Here is a 12,675-nt window from a genome sequence, read left to right on the forward strand (position 1 = left end):
AGGTCCAAGCCCCAGACGCTGCAGTAATACAGCAAGAAGCGGGCTGGTGCTGCGTGTAGCCCTTACAGCAGGGTTTCTGCTCCTTATACGGTCAAAATTGTTTGTTCCCTCATTGTGTTTGCATGTATATTGCCATGTTTCAAAGCTCATCCAAAGGTCTGAGCATTATATTCCTAAGTACAAAGGGTCCAAACACAGACTGATTTCTATGGAAAAGTTTTGGGAATAGAAAAAATATTAATGTGGAAAAGAAGATCAATTCAGTAAAAATAGAGATGTTTTAAAGTACAGCTTTCTTGATAGTATCCTATATTTTAGTTTATCTGCAAAATTACACTAGAGAAAAGCAAACTGTATTTATAACAGAAAACAGAGGCAAGAATAAGAAAAAAAATCACAGACTTACAAGGACGGAGTTGTACTGTTAAGGGAGATGGAGAAACCTTCAGTTTTCCTGGAGGTAAAAGACAGGTCTATCTACTGAAATAAAGCTCATGCCAACGCTTGCAGCTTTTTGGGGAACTTTTTTGGTGGGAAGAATGACATGGGATTCAAGTCTCCAAGGGAGACAGAGGGGCTCTTATCTGGGGGAGCTCCCATGCCCACTGAGAAGATTTGGGAGTATTCCATTTTAATGGGATGATAGTTTCAGGGATCAGGTTGTTTAAAATTATGCAAGTTTCACTTTGCAAATTTGGTTGTAGTAAATACTTTGAAGTCAAATATTGTGCATTGTTTGTCTTTAGGAACCAACCAGATTCCAAAACCTGATATACACAAGAAGGAAGTTTAAGAGATGAGTGACAACATTATAATTGCTCTTTGCAGGCCACTTACTATATGAAAGCCATTGCTTAGTTCTTGAAGTATAAACATCAGATAATAAACTAGATCCTATTAATTTGGTGATGGCAGATATTTCCCTTTATTGTGGATTTATGTTTCAAAATTCTCAATTTACAACCAAATTATTAATCTAATCTAACATTAGCATTCTGAAGATGATATTAAAAAGTTAATTGAGCTTAAATCTAGTTGAGGTAAATTCAACTCTAGTCTGCAGACACCCCTAAGCAATAACTCTGGCCCTGTTCATCCCAGAGGGCTGTATTAGCTCTGACAGGTAAAGACTGTACTTGTGGTATGATTACCTTAGCCAAAATACCTAGTTAATATACTGGTAATGCAAAAGTATACTCCTTTTCTTAGGTTCAAAAGCCACTGCTACTTGCTAACCAGTTTCTAAAACTTTGCATTTTCTTCTGCATCTCCATCTTTACGGGCTAAACTTTTACTTTGCCTCTTGAAAGTGTCCGTAAATGTGAAGCATAGTGAAAAAGTGTGTACATTAAAAAGAAAAACAGGTTTTCTCCCCAGTTCACTCACGCATATGTTGTTATGTTTTCCTTTTTAAAAATATCGATAATTTATCAAAACTTCACCAGGGTGTTGGCTGTAAACTAGTCTGAGTATTTGGCCATACCCTGAGGAGGGGTAGATAGGGCCTGGTAAGTTATTTTGAAATAATTCTGATGGGTTTGGTCTGCAGAGCTCATTTGCTTCCTTGCGGTCTGCTGGTTTTGGTTAATTAATGTATTTGCAACTTTTGGGGATGTCATTGCTGCAAGGGTAACTTCTGTTAATGTGCTTACTCTGTTCCTTTATAGTCAGTGTATAGCTCAAGCGTGATCCAGCTCACTGAGCAGTAACCCTTGAGCTTCTCCATCCACACAAATATCCTACTCCTGCAGCTGTCCCAGGGAGATTGTGGGGCAGGATGCCCTTGTAGTAGAAATCTGAATATTTTGACAATGTATAGCGATATAGTGGGACTGTGAGAAAACCTGTCTGTCCTTTTGGAGTATCTTGAGAGAAATGTGTAGAGCCCTGGGGGGCTGTATTGGTGGAGCAAAGCCTCACTGCTGCACCCAGAGTGGTCATTTTAAAAAAAAAACACAAGGCTTGTGCTTACCTAAAATTTGACTTACGCTGATTCAGCTAACTGAAGTTAACACATTGCTTTCTAAATGCTGGAGTTTTTATACATGGATGGGATTTTGGGAGGAGTAACACTATAATTCTCAAGTAACTACGCTAGCGAGGCTAAAGAAGTTTGACACGTCTTCTTCTGTTCAGAGCTGTGCTCAGAGGCAAGATCTGTCCCTCATTTGTGACTAAAGTTCAAGTGGAGCAAGGTGAATATGGGAGAAATACCCAGTTAGACCATGGGAAGGGGGAATGGTTGAGAGGACTACCAGGAGGGATGTAGGTGGACACATTCATGGAGGGACTGGACAGCGATGGTCCAGCCTCTGGAGGGGCTTTGTCAATGGACCTAACTCCATAGCAGTGTCTTCTCCACCTGATACAAGTGTGAAACACTCTCCAGCCATCCTTGGTATTTCAAGTGTCAGTTACAAATCGGAAGTGAGGTGACAGTGCAGCCCCGGTGCAAATTCTGCTTGAATCTTATTTATGTTTTCCACGGAAAATTTTGTCTTGATAATATCAAATTCAATTTTAAAGAAAACAATTTAAAAATTAATAGTTCATTTAAAATATTCTCCTCCTGGCTGTTTTTCTTGATTATTTTTTTCCAATTTTGTTCAAAGTTAGTAGAGTCATAGTTTTGCTCTCACACAGTAGTTCAATGGCTTGTGCCCCTGAGCTTGGAAGACCTTTGTAAGAGTTTTAGCTCTGGAGCTTCAGTCATGCACAGATTAAACAAATGGGAATGATAGAGCTTATCCTGTTCATCCGTAAATCTTTAAATCTGACTTTAGAGAGCACGTGCCACTCATGGTATAATGTAGAATTGGGACAGTTCATGATGTCCCAAAAAGAATGACCAGGTTATTCCCACAGGCACAGGTTTTATTTTGTCCCTATGGTCCTGTTATTGAAATGTGTGTGCACACAACCGAAACTCACTTTCTCTTGCACCCGGCCCATCTGTCATTAAGCACACGTATGGTGCTAGGCTCAGATGGGACAACATTTTCATATGGAGCAGTTCGGTACTTGATGTAAAGATTCATTAAAGTTTTCAAGGGACAGTTTCATTTTCAGGAAGTGCTGGTTGTTAAAAGGCACATCACAAAGAGATGTTGAGGTTCTTGGTTAAAGAGGTTTACTGTAGTCTAAATAAAGCAAGAAATCATTTCAGATAGTGGCAAAGCATTAGGCAGTTTTTCTTTTAATTAGGGATGGTAAAATGAAGTTGTTACCAGTTTCAGGAGACAGAAAAACATCTGGTCTATTTTTAATTATTAAAGCAATTGTAAGAAATATAACAAATATTCATTAATTTAATTTAGCATAATTAGTCAATGTTGGGATAAAACTTCTGTTCCTATGACTTCTGGAGCTGCATGTTGCAATCTGTATCACTTCATTAATATGGTATCTTAGTGAGCATGTTTCCTATTTTGCTCCCACGGGTGAGATTAAGAGGTATGATGGAGCACTGTTTTGATTTCTCACAGGATGAGCTGGATGAACTTCGGGCTGAAATGGAAGAAATGCGTGACAGCTATTTAGAGGAAGATGTTTACCAGCTGCAGGAGCTCCGGCGAGAGCTGGACCGGGCAAACAAGAATTGCCGCATTCTACAATATCGTCTCAGGAAAGCCGAACAGAAAAGCTTGAAAGTTGCACAAACAGGCCATGTGGATGGAGAGCTCATTAGGAGCCTGGAACAAGATTTAAAGGTGGGTGAGAGATTTGTATTCACTGCAAAAGACAGCAGACCGGGATTTGGCTCCCTGCAATGGAAGGGAAGGTGACACATGAAACAGGCAGTAGTTCTCCAAACGTCAGGACCAATTTCCTTCTTTTGCGGTGGAGAACAAATATGCAGCTTATCATCATAAAAAGATGTGTTAGTGAGTAAAAAAACATGTGCTTAGATTCAAAATGAAAGAAATACAGTCAAGTTACATTTGTGCATTTGAAAGATTTAAAGGGTTTTGTTTTACTGGTTTTACTGAAAACCTTAGCTTTGCAAAACTGTATAAACAAAACCTGATATGGTTTTCCCAATTCATGCCATTTCCTTCCTTTTCTCTTCTTGCTTATGCCAAATAACTGAAAAAAACTAGTCAAAGTTGCATTTCTTAGTGCCTAATGAGTTACTCATAACAGGAACAGACTGTTAATATTTTAGCAAGGCAGATAGAGAATCAAAATGCTGTTCCCATAAAACACAAATTCTTGTAAAAATTATGTTCCTACTGAAACAGTTTTTATATTTTTCAGAAATGCTTCCATCAGGGCTAAGCTTTGTATAGGCCCAATGCTTATCTAGCTTTACTCATCTTTCTTAATATTGCTGTCTTGTACCTGTTTTGAAAATATCTTCTGTAGAGAGGGACTGCTTGCCACTAGAATTATTAAGCATTTTGTAAATTTAAAAATGCAAAACATAAAACCTTCTGAAACTGGAATGATGGGTTCCCAGCAGTGGAAATGGAAGTCACATAACAAGTCATCAAACTTTTCAAAATGTCAGACCTAATTTTCTCTTTTATGATAGAAAGCAAACAATAACCTTATCATAATTATACATGACCTTATCATAATGATACGTTATTCAGTAAAAATCTTGTATATAGATTCAAGTGAAAGAGATACTGAGTTTTTTAGTTTGTTTGCTTTGGTTTTGGTGACTTGTTGTAATTCAATAATTCATCATTTTGCATGATGAATTACCTTCCCAAATGCTTTTGGAGTAAATATTTATTCTTGTTAGGTTGGACTCAGAAAACCTAAGCTAGCATACATTTCTGTGCTTTCATATCACTCTTGCCTCGTTGTGATTGCTGCCCCAGCAGCAAATTTGGGTGGATGAGACTGCTACATGGATGTGGCTTTGATTGATGACCTGTCAACTTTACAGCACAATTTCTCATCTTCCGTTTTATCAATGCGATATCCTGGTACTTTGATGTGCATGTTTGGTATCTGCTTGTTTCCCCTTGCTGTTCATGACATTGCCTTAGCATAATGTGGAAAGGGAACTGGAGATGAGTAATCAAATATATTTTCATCTTGGATTTCTTTATTAGAAATGAATATTCATTTTGGTACTTGGGAGGCTTGGAGTCTTTCATCAACAGTCTCATAATTGATTAAAATTCTCTTGGCTATCTAGGCTTGTAATATGCTTCCTACTGTAGGAGACACACTGTAGCTGTTGCTCCTCATGGATCCTCTTCATGTGTTTGTGTTCTTCTGTCCAGGTAGCCAAAGATGTTTCTGTCAGACTGCACCATGAGCTGGAGAGTGTGGAGGAGAAACGTGTTAAAGCAGAAGATGAAAATGAAATCCTTCGCCAGCAGATTATTGAGGTGGAAGTATCCAAGCAGACACTGCAAAATGAACTGGACAAGTTAAAAGAGGTAAGTAATAGTCAGGAAAGCCATGCAGAGCGGTGTTGCTGGGTTAGATGGGAAGTCTGACATGCAAACATCTTAGACTAGCTCTTGCATGGAATGCCTACTGATACTGCTTATACAATTGCCCCAAAGGTCTTCTCGCCTTTGTTGTAAGTCCCAAATATGTTGGTAATTGAGAAACAATAGAGAGGTAGAGGAATGATGCTGGGGCTTGTGTCCAGGGCTTCTCACAGGGCTTTTGTCCCATTTTAAACTGGTTCCTCAAAGTCTCTCTTTCTACTGGAGCAAAACTATCTTTGACTTGATTCCAGCTAGCTCTGACTCTCCTTTATGCAGTCTGGGACTTCCACCTATTTGAGAGTCAAGTGCGTGACTTGTCTGAGAGGATCCTTCAGATAGCCTTTGGCTGGTGCTCTTCAGTGGTGACAGTGGAAGCCACCAGCATGAACTAGGCAGCAGGAATGTGGTCTGTAATGTATAAATAACATTGCACTTCAGGCGCAGAAACGCTGCCTGTTGAGAAAAGGGATCATTTCAATTGGAGCTGACACATAGTCACACTGGGTGAAGTGACGATCCTTGGAAGCAAGTGAGCTGAGGAGCAGGGAACAGTAAAGGAAAGCCAAATACTAAGCGTGGCTCTTTGCCGGAGCCCACATCCCGGTCTGTAACAGTATTTCTGTTCTCTAAACAGTAGAGCAGATTGGCAGCTCACAGCCTCTGCTCTGTTTTCAACCAGACTGAGGTAGGGCATTTAAGCATAATGAGGTAAGGCATTTATCCTCTGAGCCCTGGTCAGATTTAGAGACCTGGTGCAATTATGTGTTATTTTAATCTTTCAAACAATGCTTGTGAGTAAATTGGCGCAAAGCCTGACTCGGTTTTATAAGGACAACCCCTGCGTAATTTCTCTGTGCGTTTGGATTATGAGGAGTCCAGTGCAAGAGTTTTGGAGCATTTTGTACCTAACAGGACAGATCATCAGCCAGTGTAAATATCAGTGTTGCTTAGATTACTTAGGAGCCTGACACAAAAGATAAAGTCTGCATGATGTTTTAGCTATTCTTCTTCTTTCTCAATGTTATTTGTGAATGCTGTGCTTAATGGACATGATACCTTGTTACAGGCTCTGCAGTCTATATTCCATACAAAAATACTGTGTCATCCACAGTACCGAATGTATTGCTTGCTGTTGATTAACACACAGGCCCACTAGATACTGCATGATGGTCTTTGGGACTAAGAGGTTTGAGAAACTGGATTGTGGGTGAGCAGTGGGAAAGAAACTGGTCCAGCAGTGCTGGAGTCTCAAGTGCGCTCTAACCAGGCTGAATTTACCCTTCTGCTTAGGTTGCTGCAGCCTAGCAGGGCAGGGAAGCTCAACTAACTCAACTGTCTCTCTGTTGCCTTGGAAGTTGAAGTGAATGTACCCTTACTTTGGAAGCAGGCTTTGCCTCATATGAGGCAAAGGCTGGAGGGGAGCTGGGGAAAGGAGGAGGTGGCAGGTAGAATGATGGGATGTGTTCATGCTGATCTGGAAGGCACAGCAGGGTGTAAGATGTAGCATAAGATGTAGTAGTAGTAAAGATAGTCTGTTTTTTCATACCATGGGTGGGGGTTTCTCTGCGAGTCAGAATTTCACAAGGTGAAAAGGTAGGTGAGAAGATGGAGTTTTGGGTCCTTGGCAGGTCACACAAGGACAGATGAGCCAAAAGTTGGAGAAATACAGTGATATGTGTGCCAGATAAGTATGTGTTTGCAATGTTGTTGACATTGCTGAAAAATAAATAAAAAAAAATAATTCTTGCCTCAAGATGTGTTCAAGTAACTACCAGAAGTACCAGAAGGAATGCCTCTTCAGGAACATTTAATGTGTACAAAACTCTAAAGTAATGTATTCTGGACATGCCAGTGGGAAAACTAGTGCTTTATATATCAGGAGAAAAGTGACCCAAAGGCCATGTAGTTTCTTCCCAATCCTCCCTGACTATGCATCTTGTCTATCTAAAAGATGACACTTAGAAGGAGTCTCTTTCCTATCCAGTCCTGGAGCATTGCCCAAGACCCAGTTAGACAGTATTCACTCTCTGGTACAGCTCACTGTCACCATATGCTCATTTTCCGTAATATCCTTGACTATTCTCAGCGCTTTTCCTCTATCATCCTCTGATCAACAAAAAGGTTTTCTCACATCCGCGTTCATATTTGTTGCTTAATTCAGTGCTAACTTCTGCTTTGTCCTGCCATACAATTCCCTTGGGTCTAGTTTCTCACTGCAGTGTATGGCATGTATGTTGATTAGCTTTAATGTATTTTGCATACTGAAATATCTTTAGGAATTGTACACGTCTCTGAAAGCACTCTTTCTTTAAAGCCACCTTCATTTTTATCATAATCTTTTGAAGAATTCCTAACATTTGCAATGTTTAATGCTGTTAGGTATTCTTTCATCCTAGTACCTGTTTCCATCTCCTATGATGCTTTCAACAGGATTTTTTGGGTGTGAGATATATACAGGCTTGCTCTTCTTATTTCCTACACAAAAACCTTTCAGTTTTAACTGGAAAATTAATTTGTGCCTCCTCCTGACCATGTAATTTCAAGTTTTTGTATTAAGTAGATAATGAGGTAGGCTTTCCTTTTTTTCTCACTAAATAACATTTCTCAGTGTGTCTCAGCTTTTCAAATAATAGAAGCAACGAAGGGCGACAAGAGGGCACCTGTCCTGTCCTTCACAGTGCTCTTTTCTCCTCTTGCACTGCTGTGTCGTAGCTAATGCACTTCCCTCCAAAGTCCCAGATGCTTCTGGATTTCCATTTCATGACATGTGAAGCTTTTGCATAATCTATCAAAACCACATCTAGACTCTTGTTTAGTTCTGGTATGTGCCACATACTCTCCATCATCAAAATATTGTTTTTCACGGATTGTTTCAATAAGGAGCTCTCAGATCATCAGTGATTCAGTTAAAGGTTTGTAGGATAATGCCACCTCTTTCCCTTTCTTTTTTTTCCTTTTTCCATAAGCATGCTCCGTCCTTCCAGCCTTTTGCAGCATTTCCTACTGATGTATTTTGAGCTAAGATACGGTAAGGATTTTTAACTAATACTTGTGGATTTTATTGACTTCTGATGTCTTCCAGTTAGACACCGTTCTTCCCTGAATATCTTCATCAGCATTCACTTTACTTAATCATGACACTCTACTTCCTTTTTTTCAGTTCTCTTAGCCAAAACGTAAGATGGTGCTCTCCTTTCCCATAATGCTTCCTTTTCTTTTTTTTTTTTTTTCAGATTTTGTTTGTTTATTACTATGCAGGTTCCTTTGTTTATTACTGTGCAGGTTCCTCGCTCTGCTACTTTTGCCTGAAGTACTTCCACTGATTCTTTTGAAGCTACTTCTTTTACCAGGCGATATTTTTTTCTCTCTGAATATTTTTTAAATTTACTGACTGTACCGAGTTTTTCTGCCTCAGTCTTTTCTAACTGCTGCAGCACTGTGGTTCATAGAATTTTTTTCCACGATTACTTTTTTTTTTTTTACTGTGAACTTTTCAACTGGCTTTGGCCCTCCCTCTGATGCCTTTTTTGTGGCATTCTCCATCAGAGCTTCAGAGTTTGCCTACTGCTGTGAACACTTCTTTGTAGCGTATTCTTGCAAAACTGGGATGCCTCTAAGAACTGTCCCTTCTAGGAATTTGCTAGGATTTTCTGTGCCTTACCAAAGCTGCTGCTTCCTTATAACTTTAGAAGCAAAGGCAGTGTACCGTCACAGATTTGATAAGTACACATATCACTGCCAAAGCTTGCTTGCTTTTTTCTCTTGTTGTATAGGTTATTAACATTGTCATTTGAGTCAATAGGCTGCCAGGAAAGAAAAAAATTACTCCATCACTAACACACTACTTCAGCAACGTCCCTGCAACTGTCATTTTCCCCTTCCTAATATCCTAATGCAGCTCACAAGGAATTCTGATGGATATTGAGAAATTAACTTGGTCAACCAGCAAGCATTGAGAAAACTATTTCAGAAGTTTCCTTTCTTTGCACCAATGCAAACCCCTTAACAATTCTCTCCTGAGCATCTACAGACCAGATCTTTTCTCAAAAGCTTGACAACAGCAAGTGGATTTTCTTTGAGATTTGAACATCTTCCACTCAGCATCCAACCCATTCCAAACATCATTTCCTTGGAGCCACCAGGGCATCTTTAGGGAACATCTTCCTTATGTTTTCTCAGCAAAGGTATTTCATAACTAGATGATCTATCTTTAGTGTAAGTTTATACAAGTATGAAGTCATGCTTGGCAAGTGTTGGGTGCCTTTATGTACAGCGATCATTTATTCCCCTGCAAGTAATACCTCTCGGAGTAATCCTCTCTCTAAAAACTCTGTACCTGGGGAATAATAAATCATTTTTGCTACTTATTGTAGAAATGTGCTGAGATGGCACAGGACCCGCTCCTCTTCCCCATGGGGAGAATGAGTTGGTCACTTTTTTGCAGCTGCTAAACGTGTATTTTCTTGCATTCTTTGGGTTTGGCATCATGAGCCAGGGAAGAGAAAGAGTCATGGCCGTGGCAGTGCTGATGCTGCTGGGGAGGGGTAGCCCTGCCCTATCGGACCAAGGGAGGGGAGGATTAGGGAAGGGGGTAGCAGCTGCCAAAAGATTTGACACGAGCGCTATGAAATGGTTTAGAGAGGAATGAATGACAATTGTGTAACAGGGAAGAAAGGGGCATTTATTGCTTGTGGGATGGCCATACTAAGCAGGTGACGGTCTCCCTTTATGGGCACTGAGAGCAGAAGAACCAGAGGGGGAGCAACCCGAGGTGTTGCTTTCTCTTTCACAAGGACTCTGGCATAGTGGTGACCTCCTCTGCAATACTGAGGTTTTCTTGGCCAGCTCCTTACTTCAGTTGAAATAATTTGTGCTTCGAGCCCTCCAGATTGTTGGGACCATTAGAGGCACAATTGCCGTTCTCCAGGTATGTTCACTCAGGAAGTCACTTCCAGTTGTTGGAGAACTACGACTGTGGCTTGTGTTCACTGCAGTTTTTACAAAGGAAGGCAGAGGCAAAAAGGAAGGTCAAGAAATAGTTTCCATTTATTTCCACATGAGAGGAGAGTAGTGCAAGTCCACTAGCCGTTAATAATATCTCCAACACATCTCTCTAGGACACAGACTGAGATGAAAACCAGTACATAGAGTAAATGGGATTTCCCAGGTTACTTGTGGCTTTTTAGGGCAGTGGCTTCTCTCAAGGCTCTTTCACCCAAGGCTCACTTGCTAGCAGGGATGCTGCCGTGCCTGAGCTTACCCTCTCCTCCTCCCCTATAGCACCTGATTTTGAGGCATGGTTCAAGAACTGCTGCTTTCAACAGTCAAAGTAATTTTTCTGTTAAAATATCTGCTCCTTTTAACGGAGTGAAAAGCTGCATTCAGATGCTTATAAAAATGATAGAAATATGCAAGATGAGATGGAATATCTTCCAGTCATATTATTTAGAGACAAATTTTGCTCCAAAGTGCATGTGTACTACTCTGTTCAACATCACTAGAGGTGGAGAACATTTTGCTGATAGAAGAATTTAGCTCTATAAATATAATATAGCAAAATGAAATCTGGAGGCTACTTCTTAGAGCTGAGCATAACAGTCTGATTTTCATTGCCTTGAACCATTTAAGTAGGGCATAATACATGCAGCATGTGTGTAAAGCATGATTATTCCAATCTGAAATCACTTTTCCCTCTTTTTGCGCTGATATAAATATGTAGGTATGGTGCAAAGTTATACACAAATGGTGAAGAAATTATTCTTGGTGAGAACACACTTGTTTGTACAAAATATTGCCCATGCTTCATTAGTTAGCACTTCATACTTGTTTATTAAGGTAGCACATAATGTTCTTCAATCATTTCTCAAATGAAATTTACTCACTGGGGTGAAGTAGGGATATACTGTAAAAAATCTTTTATTGTTGTAATGTATGCCTTTTCTTAATTATCAGTGAGTTTAAGTATTGAGAATTTGCTGAGAAACAGGGCAAAGAGAAGACCTGTAAGCTATAGGTTCAAATAGCATTAAAAGGGCTAAGCAAGATCACCAGCAGTAACCCTGCTTAGAAGTTCTGGCTTGTGACAATTATAAATAACAAAGTCTTCTGCAATAATCATAACTAAACCCATTAACTGCATGAAAGTTTTACTGCGGCACCATTTTTTCTCCGGTATCTTTTTTTTTCACTGTGATAAATAACAAATTGGTACCTAAACCACAGTTAATGATTTATAATCATTGTGGCATTTCAGGAACGGTACAGACAGTGAAATAATCTGCTCAGCGTTGATATGAACAAATAGGGTGGAGGGAAGATATGGGAATGGATCTGGCTTGACTCAAAATGTATAGCAGTTAAAAAGCAGTCAGTAACATAATTATTTTTTTTTTCCAAGGAATTATACTATACATCTTCTAATGCACTGTCCAAATTTCTTTTTAGAAATTTAAAAAATATATTTAAACAAGAAAAGAAACCAAAATTTTCTAATGGTTTGTGTCAGTGTCTTATGCTTATAAGTATCCCCCCTTGCCCCCGAACAGTATCTGCAGCTGAATCTATGATTCGCCAAACAAATTGCTGCCAAGCTTTGGCTAGCCTTTATTTTCTAGGCATTTGTTATTTGTCCACACTTGCCAGCAGTTATTTGACACTGCTTCCAAATCCTACTATAATGCCTGAAGTGAGGGTTTTGAAAGTTGTAGCAACTCTGCTGATCAGATCCAGAGTTTTATATCATGCAAAAAAACCCTGCCCTCCTGGTACTCAGCCTGAGTAGAGCCTCTGCCCCCAGACATGGGCTTCCCCTAACTCACCCCCTTCACGGCCTCACTCCCAAATGCTTTGGTGGACTTCAATTGGCCTTTGCATACGAGAAATTACATTTAATTGATGGCATTCACAGCAAGAGCAATCATCTACCGTAGCTGCACGATTGTCCAGGTACCAGTTAATTATAAGGAAACCTTTTTTGTATAGTAACTGAAATTCCTCTATGCCCCATTCATCGTGTATTTTTCTTGCATTATAGCAGAAGTCTTTCAGTAGCTAAAAGGCTGGTACTCTTTCAATAACAGAAACTGGCATGGAGATAACCTCCACAAAGCTCAAATTGTGTATCGGTCTCCCTATCCTCCGTCGAGTTACCAAAAATAATTCTGCTCTCTGTCACATGGGCTTCAGCAGTGACACTGCAAACAAACTGCAGCCTCTGTGA

The 12,675-nt window shown here is 39.8% G+C and overlaps 1 protein-coding gene across 1 annotated transcript in view; it reads left to right on the forward strand.

Annotated features, from left to right (window-relative positions):
- Positions 1 to 12,675, forward strand: part of MTCL1 (microtubule crosslinking factor 1) — a 111,268-nt gene that overhangs the window by 8,583 nt on the left and 90,010 nt on the right. Inside the window, exons 2-3 of the mRNA XM_074146106.1 lie at positions 3,486 to 3,710; positions 5,241 to 5,399. Of these exons, the coding sequence (XP_074002207.1) occupies positions 3,486 to 3,710; positions 5,241 to 5,399 (384 nt within the window). The remainder of the gene's footprint in view (positions 1 to 3,485; positions 3,711 to 5,240; positions 5,400 to 12,675) is intronic.

The sequence above is a fragment of the Numenius arquata genome, chromosome 4 (genome assembly GCF_964106895.1).
Source record: "Numenius arquata chromosome 4, bNumArq3.hap1.1, whole genome shotgun sequence".
In the NCBI taxonomy this organism is placed as follows: Eukaryota; Metazoa; Chordata; class Aves; order Charadriiformes; family Scolopacidae; genus Numenius; species Numenius arquata.